This window comes from Melozone crissalis, unplaced genomic scaffold, assembly GCF_028551555.1.
Source record: "Melozone crissalis strain CALT ecotype California unplaced genomic scaffold, PUWL_Pcris_2 ptg000018l_1, whole genome shotgun sequence".
Taxonomy (NCBI): domain Eukaryota; kingdom Metazoa; phylum Chordata; class Aves; order Passeriformes; family Passerellidae; genus Melozone; species Melozone crissalis.
The window spans coordinates 8,118,168-8,130,302 of record NW_026535796.1 but is presented as its reverse complement, the minus strand read 5'-3'; the positions used below and the strand labels follow the sequence as shown (position 1 = coordinate 8,130,302).

Sequence of the window (12,135 nt, the reverse complement as noted above, 5' to 3'; positions counted from 1 at the left end):
TGTCAGTTGGTCTTATCTGCATATTTTGATGGACAGCTCCCAAACTAGTTTAGCTTAAATTAACTTTTCTCATTTTGTAGATGAGCTGCTTGTCCTAATTTAAACAAGTGTTCCAATTGATTTCAGTAGGAAATAGGAGTACACACCTTTCATTTTCAGCACAGGGGAGGAATTTGAAATTCAACTGTGTGATTTAGGAGCAAAAATTCAATTAAAATCGGTGGGGTTTGCATCCATAAGTCATTCTAGAAAATCCTACACCATAGCAAGGTACTGTTCATGAATTAAAAGGGAAACATTTAAATAGCTTCGAGGTTTGACTTTAACAGATATTTTTTTGTTTTGAAGGGTTTCTGAATCCCGCCACTTACACCTGTACATGCCGGCTGGAATGGCATTCCTGGCAGCCATCACATCAGTTGTCTATTACCACAATATTGAAACATCCAACTTCCCCAAACTCTTAATAGGTATGTCTCAAAATCTGTGCACCTGGAAATGTGGCTGTGGTGCTGTGTGTCTGCTTTCTTGGTGACAAGTCACTGCACTCTTCTATAACCAAAGCTACCTCTCTATGTATGCTCAAACATTTCATTCCTTTTAATGATTTTAACTTCTAATAATAGTCTGTGTAATGTTGTCAGGGATTCAATGAGCCAAAGATTTCTATAGGAAAAACTGCTTTTGTGGGAAAAGTAGCATAGGAAATTGTTAACTCTAAATCCAAACCCCCTTGTCAGCCTGTTGTGTGGAAGCGTGATGCAAGAGCGAAGAAATCTTGGTGTGTGTGGTCTGTTGAAATATGCAAGGAGCTAAGGAATGACATCCCTGACTTTCACTCATGAATGTATTACTCTGCCTGCTTGCTCTTGCTTCATGCTCCTAAAACTCCCTTTGAAAACTGCTTTAAGGCCTTTTGAATGGAAGATGCTATGAATGAGAACTACCTAGTTTACTCTGTATTTTGCCAGATTGTGAATAAACTGTAGCTATAGAAAATCCACTGCTGCTGGTAGTCATGCAGTTGTTCATGTTCTCATCTGTTTAAGTAGACTATAGTCTGGGGATGGCTACATGTTTAGTCACATCCTGTTACCTGTTATTTCTTTGGTTCTGGCTCATCAAATTTTGTTTGAGCTGGATTTCTGTCTCAGTAGATCCTGCTAAAGTTTATCTTGTGCCATTGTAGCTCTGTGTATCAAAGTTTTGTTCTAGTTTTTGTCAGGTTGAGAAAAGTCAGTAATAACTAGATTTGAGAAAGCTTCTAAATATTGAAGATTATTTTGATCTACATGTTGGAGTAAGTGAGAGCATCCTGTTCTGGAGAATTAGGCTGTAACTCCTGAAAAAAAATTCCTCTCCAAAGACTTAGGTTTCTATCCAGGCTTAGCAACCTTTATGTCTTCTCATTTGGGACTGCTTTTCTTCCTGTACCTTTCTTTTAAGTAGGATCTTTTTATCCTTTAAGAACAGGTGAGGTCATTTAGTTGCTTTTTAAATTAGTCAACAGAATATTTTTAATGCTTTCTCACAGGAAGGCATTATGCCTCAGGAAGCATTGCTAGCCTGTTACAGTTGCCTGTAAAGCAAGCAGTGATTTTTGTGGTTTTGCTTTTTAGGTTGTTTTGTTGTTTGGGCTTTTTGTTGTTATTTCAGATGTATAATGCAATGTTAAATAATTTAGTGTCACAGCCACATTCCTGCTGTTAAGTCTCTGAGAAGGGTAGCAAAGTTACAGCTGGTAGTTGATTACCCATTTTTGCATAATTGCTGCTCAGTAGAGATTTTTTTTTTATGATAATTTTTTTCAGTGTTTAAAGTGCTGATGCTGGATAAACTCTGGACAATACTTGAATACTAAAAAGTTGTGCCAACAAATACCAACACTTACTTAAGTATTATGGATGAATCTTAATTATGCAAGGATTTCCAAGGAATAGACACCCTCAGAAAATCTGGTCCTAATAGCTCATAAAGAAAATCAGACCATCACAGTCTTTCCCACTTAGTGTTTCTGATTTGAATTTTAGTCCAAAATCTTCACGAGCTGATGGTCTTTGATTTTTATTTTATTTTTTCTTTTATTTGTCCTAAGACAGACATTTCTGGAAGTCTCTATCCTTTGTTCTTAACTGCACAGATTGGGAGGATTGTTAGTTATCTTTCAATCTTAATTGCAACTACTCAGTATTGACATCTGGGACGAGACAATGAGCACTTGATGCAAATGAGCCCAGTATGGATAGTCAAATTATACCTTTACTCACCTGTCAACCCACTAGAGTGCAGTGTGGCCATGAAGCAGCTTTGCTTTAGAGCCTCATTTTATGAGGTAAATGAGGACCAGGAGGGAAAGCTAAAGCTGGTGATAAGCTTTTGGCTGGATGTATGGGAAAATGGGCTTGTGTAGAAGAGATCTAATGTTGCACACAGGGAGCAAAGTAGAAAAGCTGATATGACATCTTGCTGCTTCTGAGCATCAGTGAATTTCCAGCAAACTGCAGGGCATCATCTGCCTCAGCTGCAGGATGAATGCTCACAGCTGCATAGAGTTGGTAGCTGCTTAAAACAAAGAGTAACGGAGCCTTATCCAAAAACTATTAAACCCAGCAGGGGAACTCTCACTGGTGCAGTGCAGTGGAGCCTTAAAGGTCTGATTATTAATTCTGAACAGGGTGAAATTTTCAAATCCCATGAAAGTCTGAGATGTGTTGTTTCTTAAAGATGCTTTTCACTCTGTACCTCAAAGAAACCAAATCCATTTGTAGCTCTTCATGAACAAGTAAGAGGCAGATACCATGACAGATGTGGGGATTAGTGTGTTTCCTTGGGCATGCAAAAGGAGGACTCAAAGTTACTCTGCTGATCCTGCCTTTCAGCTTTAGCCCAGGCACTTGGCTATTTTGAAGCAGTAATTCATAGTATTTCTTATCAAAAAACGTTTGCAGGGTTTGGAATATTTATTCACTGAAGCTAATGATTGAGTTCATGAATGCAGTTGTGTGACCCAATTATTGGAACACCTCGATCTGGTCTGAAAGTGTTCTTTTTCTGTATGATTTTGGTCTGTAATTATATTTCAACATATGTAGCTGTTCTCATGTAGTGCTGTTTACCAGGGCACTCTCATAATATTGTTAATTTTGATGCTGTTTGCACCACATGGTTGCATAACATTTCTACAATTAAGCAGGACTCATTTTAGAATAGCTTTCATACTGGATTGGAAAATCACTGCTTTCTCAATGTTTAAAATACACAACTGAATGGAAGCATCTGATTCCACTATTTTTAAAATTAGTTTCTTTGTTTTAAAGATCAATAAAACTCAAAAATGAATAGTGGGGGAAAACTACGAGACAACAACAGGACTTTGAGGTGTTTATCTGAAATGGGTGGTAGTGTGGGATCACATGAATTTTTTCATTTTAGAAAATTGTCCTTTTTTTTCAACTCATCTTAATTATATGACTGCTTTACTGTTACAGTATATGTCTCACCATATGTCACAGTTGAGATGGCCACAATACACAGTGTCACCATACAATTTCGGAAAGCTTCATACAGAGTCACATCACTTCAGAAGGCTGCAAGCATCTGCTCTATCTTGTTCTTTAGCCCAACATTTTATCCCCTCATGTTCATGCAATGCACCTGTGTGCCCTCTGTTCCTTTTGGTGGTTGGTCAGTGCACCTGGACATTCCATGGCTCATTACCTTCTGTATTAGCCACCTGTCCTGCACAGCTGTAGCCCATTAGGGATGAGGCTCTGCTGCAGCCCCACTCCCAATTACCACAAACTGTGTGCCTACACCTTACTACTACTAGACAGGGATCTATTTTTCTCATTCAAAATTTTTGTCCCTTTGCATTGTAGTTGTTTCCCTTGGAATTGGTTTATTCTCTAAACTAGAACTTCTTGCATAAAAATATTGCTTATTGCTTAGTACAAAAAAAATTCTCTCCAAACAGGCACAGGTTAATTAATAAATCCCATCCAGTTAAATGTGTGGCTTTTTTGATTTGGCTTAATTCAATAAAGGTGTAGAAGAGTTTGAGTTGGCAATTGCCTTATTTTTCAGAGGTGTGGCCCAGGTGAGAATCTCTACCCTGGTGGTGTGGTTTGAGGTATCTTACATGGCCCAAGAAAAAAGCAAGGTCGTTTAGGCATGTAGAATAGGTCTAAAGCAATCCTAAGTAAATGCCTCTCTGGTCTGATCACTTTGCAGTTCAGACCAGTTTAAGTTCTCAGAGATAATTTCTAAAAACTCTCAGCCAAAATGTACTCACCAGCCAGATGATAAAAACATCATCTATAAAGAGCAGAGCCACAATTGCATTTTCCAAGGAGCCTTGAGTGGCCTGTGAGCATTCTCCAGATCAGATTAGATACATTTGTTTTCAAAAGTGAGAAGCTAAGTAAATTCAAATGCTTCTAAGGAAGTGGGACTTGAGAATGTTGTGTTTGGCACTTCATAATACTTCTTAGATAAAAGATAAATTAACATTATAACAATAATAATAAAAGGTCATATAGGCCATTATTTAAGCCCTAAAAAGGAGAATGGCTCTGTTAGTTCTTATTTATAATTCCAAGACATACATAAATGCCTGTTGGCTTGGTTATTTTTTTGGAAGCTCTCCACTGGTGGATATTTTCAGTATGCAATGTTTAAGTCACTTTTATTCCAAGAGGGATGTGTTCTCAGCCTGCTGTTGGAAGAATGAAACAAAACAAGGCTTAACAGATAAAGGTGGTTTAGAGTAGAACATGGAATGTAATTCCTGGATGAAGTGAGACTTTATAGTCAGAAGTACTGCAAAATAGGGAGGGATAGTGCCTCAAAGGAAGGAAGCAGTCTGAAACAGGATGAGAAGCACTCTAAGTTGGGAAGATGGTAGGAAGCCTCATATAAAAAAAGCTAAAGTTTTACCAGAGAAATTTGGTTAGTATATCTTTAAAACTGTCTCTGCAACCACATTGGCCACTGAAGTGCAGTGTGCAATTACCTGACCACTCAGCATTTTCCTCTTGTGAACTGGTCTCTTAATTTTAGAGGAAGAGAGGCTCCCTTGGCAAATGTCCTAATGCACAGTGTTCCTGTATTGTTCCATTCACTGTCCTCATTAAAAGAAGAGGTTTTATCTTAATTCTGTAGAAGCAGGACTGGCAGTCCCAAACCTCACATGGATTCTTCGCATTGAATTTAGCTTTGCTTGGAAGGGAAGCCCCAGAGCGCATCTCCAGAGAGCTTTCTGGTGCCTCAGCATAGCTGGAACACCACCAATTCTTTGAAATTTATGGAACTTCCTGATGATTATCCATATTTAAGCTAGACTTCGAGTTGCTAATGCCTTGGTTGAAGTCTTTCTGTGGTGTTCCAGCAAGACACTTGGAAAGCACATCCAAGCTTTTCTTGGCAGTTAGAGCTCATTCCATCTGTTGCACCATGGCAGATACAGCAGCAATGAAGGTTTATTTAAAAGAATATAACCCTGGGAGGCATTTCCTTAGGAACAGGGAACAGGAGCTGGCTTATGGTGTGATGCATGGTATGGAGAATGCTTCCAAGCCACCAGAGCTTATTCCATGGATTATTTAGCTGTAGCTAATGGTACAATGAGGCCTTGAGACAAGAGGTTTCATAGAACACTAAAAAGTGAAAGTTGTATTCCATGAATGCCAGAATATCCTTCCTTGATGTGACTGTTTTGTCTACATTGTGAATTACATATATGGAATTTTTGTTGAATGATAGGGAAGCAGCAGTTTGGACAAAGTATTTTAATATCTGTTCCTCACGCATCCCAGAGATTCACAGGGAATTTTTCTTCAAGCCACATTCATAGCAGTCTTGTAGCATTAACCAAATCTGAAGAACATCATTCACAGGCACCTTCACTTTTAGAGCAACAGCCTCCCTTGAGCTGATCATGTGGACATAGTTTTACAGCAGATGAAATTTCCTTCAGCAGACTTCACTTTGTGAAACTTATGAGCTATCACTAAATCTAACTGAAAAGGCATTAGGTACTAACATTATCTTGCTATTGTAATGTTTTTGGAATTAAATTAGGGTTCTGTTTGACATGAGAAAGGCCATTCTCTGGTTTTATATATTTTGTTGAATTATTCTTTAATTATATTTTGTAATGCCTTTGTATATTTTTGCAACTATAGAGCTGGTTAATTTGTTTGGGTTTTTTCTCTACAGCATTGCTGTTCTACTGGACTTTAGCTTTCATAACTAAAACCATCAAATTTGTGAAGTTCTGTGATAATGGGGTTGGATTTTCTCAGCTTCGATTTTGCCTCACGGGACTCTTGGTTGTTCTTTATGGAATGCTACTAGCTGTAGAAATCAATGTCATCAGGGTGAGGGTAAGTAACTATGCTAGAAGTCTCCCTCTGTGGTTTATATTCGTTGTTTTTTGGGTTATTGGTATTTTTTAAATCCCTTTCTAGGTAGTTGGTGTAAAATGTGTTTCAGGAGAATGAATAATCCAGTTAGAAATTTGACTATTTGACTATTAAGGGTTAATAGTATTTTACTAGGCCAGATGAATGTGTAGTTTCAAAAAATACCAGCCTCTGTTGTTGATAATTTAAGATCAATTTCATCTGTTTGAGTTTGCTGTAATTTTTTAAATTATTCTATTTCAGTCATGAGAGCCAAGTATTTCTGATGCAAGAGAAGACTGGTAGAAAGGAATTGTCTGCTCTATCAGGGAGTATCTTAGACACACAAATAGCATCTCTCATTTTCCAGGAGACAATCACAATAAGTGATTTATTTGGGCTACTAGGGTTCCTCCCAGCTATATATTTTTTTTCCTCTGCAGTGTCTGCAGTCATAATCTAAACTGAGATATTGGAGACTGCTGGATACATAAATTCCAAAGTTCCCTTCAGCTGGCACTCACCAACTGTGCACATAAATTCAATTTAGGAGGGAAAGAAATATTCCCATGTAATTTTTTTTTGCTGCAGCACCAGTAGCTCCATATTCTGAGCTAACAAATGTGAAGCAGTGTGGTGTGGGAGATGAATCCCAGTGATAACCTCAGGGCTGTGCTTTCGCTCCTGTGTCCCATGTTGTGCTGCCTGGAACGCAAAGTAATGCTGGGACTGTCCTGTATGAATAATTGAGAGGGTCAGTCTCTTCTGACATATCTCAAGTGAAAGGACAAGAGGAAAGGGTCTCAAGTTGCACCATGGAGGTTCAGATTAGTTACTAGAAAAACTTTTTTTGCTGAAACGGGGCAGGCACTGGAATAAGTTGCCCAGGGAGGTGGTGGAGTCACCACATCTGGAAATGTTCCAGAGGTGTCTGGAGATATGGTGTAGGGATGATTAGGGTGGTTCTGGCTTGATGGTTGTAGTGGATGATCTTGAAGGGCTCCAAACTGTGTTGATTCTGTTTCTGTAAGGTGTTTGCGGTGTTTTTCCCCTGCAAGTATGCAAATTTTTGCCCCATAAGCAGAGTCATAGTGAATGATAAGAATTACTTATTTCTAGTCTGGATGCCTCTGATTATCCTCAGTACCTGAGGACACTGTATTGCTGTATTGGTTGTACTTGAATGTCTTTTAAGAAACCAAGACGGATTCATTGGTTATCTGCAATGTCCTTATCTGTTCTTTGTGCACTTATATTTTCTACGCATTCTGCTGGCATTTTTCTGGATTTCAGAGATATGTTTTCTTCAAAACTCCTAAAGAAGTTAAACCTCCTGAGGATCTCCAGGATCTTGGTGTGCGATTCCTGCAGCCCTTCGTGAATCTGTTATCCAAAGGAACATACTGGTGGATGAACACATTCATCAAGACTGCCCATAAAAAACCAATAGACTTGAAAACCATAGGCAAGCTTCCCATTGCTATGAGAGCTCTGACCAATTACATTCGCCTTAATGAGGCCTTTGAAGCACAGAAGGTATGCAAAGCATGGAATTATATCTGTCTTCTTTCTCAGAGCTTGTGTTTTTCATTAATTTTTATCATATAAGCATGACACAAAGAGACATAAACAGATATGATGCAAATGAAGGATTCATTGGCATAGCAGTCCATACACCAAGAGACCACATTCTCAGTTGTGCCTCATACAAACAGTGATGTTTCTCTAATCAAATGTGAATATCAAACACATTACTGGTTAAATGTGTGTAAAATGTTGCAGCCTCTATTTTGATGTGGAAAGTAATCATGGACTGTGTTCACTGAACACCATTATCCCTCCTAATAAGACCTGGGAACTTTCAGTTACACAGTCTGTATTAATTAGGCCTTGCAGGGCTATTTTTTTTCCATGTTATTTCAGTTACAGTTTGTCCATAGGAGAGTTCAAGGCTGAAGCTACCTCGGCTCAAATGAATTTTCACTCCTCAGTGGGAGCTGAGTGTGTATGGTATTCTAAGAGAACTTGTTTGCATCCTGCATAGAAAATCTATACTTCCAGTCTCTGTGTTCACCAGAGAACAAAAACCTGTCACTCCCGTCCCTCTTTTTTTTTTTTCCTCAGTAGGCCACAAACAACACACTTGATCCCTATTAAAGGTGGGAAAGAAATCATGGTTCCTTTTGTGGAGAGGAGTGCAAATTATTGCTTTGTTCTGACTCTACAAAAAGAAACAATAGTTGTCGTTCCTCTGCTTTATACCTGAGAGATTACAAATGGTTGTCAATGAATTAAAGCAGTGATAAAAATACCAAGTATTTATCAGATATGAGGTTAATGTATAACATAATTCTTCCTAATTTTAATTTAATTCTGACCAGAACAAAAGATCATCATCTCCCCAAGGATCCAGGTCCATTTGGCGTGCTCTCTGCTGTGCTTTTGGAAGACCCTTACTCCTGAGCAGCACGTTCCGTATTCTGGCTGACTTGCTTGGATTCGCGGGGCCGCTCTGCATCTCGGGGATTGTTTACAACGTTGGAAAAGGAAATAACACCATCCGCCCACAGGTACTGTCAAAATGTCACCAAAAGAGAGGAGTCCAAAAAGGGATGCTGTGATTCTGTTTTTTTTGTCCTCAGGAAGGAAAGCGACTCTGTGCTGTGTTTGTGAGTGCTGGCAGTGCCAGTGTGAATGTGCTGATACTCACCCTTGTACTGTGATGGTGGGCATCCAGTGCAGGGCAGCAAAGGTGATTAAGGGACTGGAGCATCTCTGGCAAGGACAGGCTGAGGGAGCTGGACGTATTCAGCCTCGAGACAAAGTGACTGGGAGGGGACATCATCAATTTATATGAATATCCAAAGGGAGGGTCTCAAGAGGATGGAGCAGGCTCTGCTTGGTGCTGCCAAGCAATAGGACAAGAGGCCATGGGCAGGAAATGATGCACAGGAAGCTTCACCTGAACATGGCAAGAACTTCTTTACAGTATTGGTGACTGAGCACTGGAAGAGGTGGCCCAGAGAGGCTGTGCAATCTCCCTCCCTGGAGATACTCAAGAGCAGTTGGGATGCAATCCTGTGCCATGTGCTCAGGGATAACTCTACTTGAGCAGAGAGGTTGGACTAGATGACCTCCAGTGGTCCCTTCCAACCTGATCCATTCTGTAATTCTTTTGGGGCAAAATATGTGAGCCATGCATCTAGTCAGCCTTGCATTCTGGAAAATAATCTCATTCAAGAGAACAGGGAAGCATATCCAGAATCCCATTAGTATCATAAGGAATTTAGCTGCAATCTTGAGTAGAGATTGAATCAAGTATGTAACTGAGTGCTTTCCAGAAAGGAAAAGTGTTTTTAATAGGCTTGGCTTTTCATTTCTAAAAATGAGGGATGTCTAAGAGGATTAAAGCAGAGTTTTGTCATCATCATAAAATGCAAAGTAATTTAACTGTGACCAAGCATTTCCTCTAGTGCCTTTGGGGAGGTTAGTTTTGAAAGATCAACTGAAACATATTTTTAAAGGATGCTATTTAAATGAATGCTCTCCAAAAGGAAGCAGACATATCTCTTGATTAACTAAAAATAAAAATGTAACTCAGGAAGCATCTTTTCATTATAAGGTGAGGTCACTCAGGCTGGATTTCTATGAGATACATCAGTTTATTTCTGCAGCTCACTTAGTGTCTGATATAAGACTTTTTCTAAAGTCTGTTGACACTAATGGAAATATACCCATCCACTTAAGTACACTTTGGATTAGGTCCACTGTAAATATTGAAGTCCATCAACTGCAGTGCAGAAAATTTAACAAAGGCCTCAGGCTAAAATTAACTGTTTGTCCATTTTGCAACCCTTATCCTAATATTTGGAAACTTTATTATAGTGAGTAGGTTCAATGGAAACCAGTTAAAGCAGGAAATGAGAAAATTAAAACTATAGTACTATGTTGCAGCAAAGTACTGTGGAAGCTCTTGAGCTCTGCTTTTCAATAATTTGTTTGAGATACTGTTTCAGCTGAAATTGTGATTTGATGTAATTTGCAGATTGACCTATTTAATTTTCCTCTAAAATTGTCAGCTACTGTTTCTCTGTGAAAAATAAAAGGTTCAGGTCTAGTCCTGATAGGCCCTAAGCAGAGCTTCATCAGTCTAGAATCCTCACTCACTAGCTGAGCAGTACCTCACTGTTGTCATTGACATCAATTTGAGATCACCTAGCAGCAATAGTCACTGATGGTTGTAGTCCACAAGTGACACTTAAGGATGTATTTAGCTCTACTTATGTTTTCCTTATGTTTTGACATTGTTGGTTTTTTTCTGGTAAGGGTCTAACTACATTTAAGTTTGAAAGTTGCTTTTGCTGGGTGAGATGAAATATCTTTCTAATGAAGAGCTTTTATTCAAACTATCTGGAAGCAGGCTGGGGTGTTCAGCGGGGCTCCCACGTATGTTCACCTACCTAGCCCACTTGGTCTGTTTTGGAAAGAAAAACACCAGCTCTACTGCTAGGAATGCTATATCCCTGCTTGTAATTAGTCAAAAGAGGAAAACCTTGCCTTATAGTTTGCCCTTGTGAGCCTCGCTGGTGTGAGAAACAAACTTTCTAAAATGATGTCATATGTGATGAGAAGTGGGGGGAAACAGTGTTTGTGCTTGATGTGGTGCTGAGTTTGAGGGCACTGGAAAGAGTTGCCCCACAGTGGGACAGAATCAGATAAGCAATAGAAGTTGTGAGTACAATGGAGGGTGATTTTACCCATCTCCTACCCAGCTGCATCTTAAATATTTAGATTGAGATATTTTCATGAGTCAATTGTATCTTTCAAAGAGAAATTCTCTTTGTGAAATTGAAGGCAAAGAGATAGAATAATTGTTCTGTTCCTCGTGTCCTTTGTGACAGATATAACCCACCATGGAGCTGTAACTCAGATCACATGGGTGTCACAGGCAGTATTAACTGCTCAAGTTAGTGCTGTAGTTAGTCAGAGCACAACAGTGTCTTAAATTCTGTCATGCTCTTCATGTTTATTTATAACTCCAGTATCAATATTTATGGCCACCCCAGAACATTCCTATGACACAGATTTCTCTCAGTGTTAATCATTTCACACTGGGGAAGAGACTGACAGAATGATAACCTTTATCATTTGCTGCTAGCATCTTCCACATTGCAACATTAGGATTAGCAGTCCCAGTATTAGGAGTGGCTGCTGACATAACACATTCAGAGATGCAGCAAACTCATTATTTAAAAAGCTCTAGAAGTCATAGGGCCCAGTGTAGCTAAAAGCCCAGTATTGACACTAAGATTATTTGTTTGAGTCTAGAGTCTTTATGCATTTAAATTGCAGCTTTTTGCTCAGCCTTTTACTGGTTAGACCAAGTTTTAAGAATTGGTGTTACCCTGAAGTTATCAGGAAGGTGAGACACTGAATATTCCCAAATCTGTTTCTGAAAATAAAATATCTATTTCTGTCAACTTCTCAAACAAGCTTATTTGCCTTTTATGTGAAAGGTTCAGGAAGTGTTCAGCTATTTCTGTGTTTCCTGCAGGCTGACAAGTGTATGTAGAACCTATTGCAGCTTAAACACAGGTATGCTCAGTAAGCCATAATGGCCTGATAATGCACCTGAGGCTTGGCAAACATCTTGCTATCAGCAAGTGTGCGATCTTTATGGATGTATGTTTGTCCTCTTTTTCTCTCAAGGGAGTATTAGAAGGAGGGATGAGAA

At 39.1% G+C, this 12,135-nt stretch overlaps 1 protein-coding gene across 2 annotated transcripts in view; it reads left to right on the top strand.

The window, feature by feature from the left end:
* ABCC8 (ATP binding cassette subfamily C member 8) overlaps nucleotides 1–12,135 on the top strand; it is a 73,557-nt gene that overhangs the window by 3,891 nt on the left and 57,531 nt on the right. For both annotated transcript variants that reach the window (XM_054276512.1, XM_054276513.1), the window contains exons 3-6: nucleotides 349–470; nucleotides 6,217–6,383; nucleotides 7,695–7,937; nucleotides 8,783–8,971. In XM_054276512.1, the coding sequence (XP_054132487.1) occupies nucleotides 349–470; nucleotides 6,217–6,383; nucleotides 7,695–7,937; nucleotides 8,783–8,971 (721 nt within the window). The remainder of the gene's footprint in view (nucleotides 1–348; nucleotides 471–6,216; nucleotides 6,384–7,694; nucleotides 7,938–8,782; nucleotides 8,972–12,135) is intronic.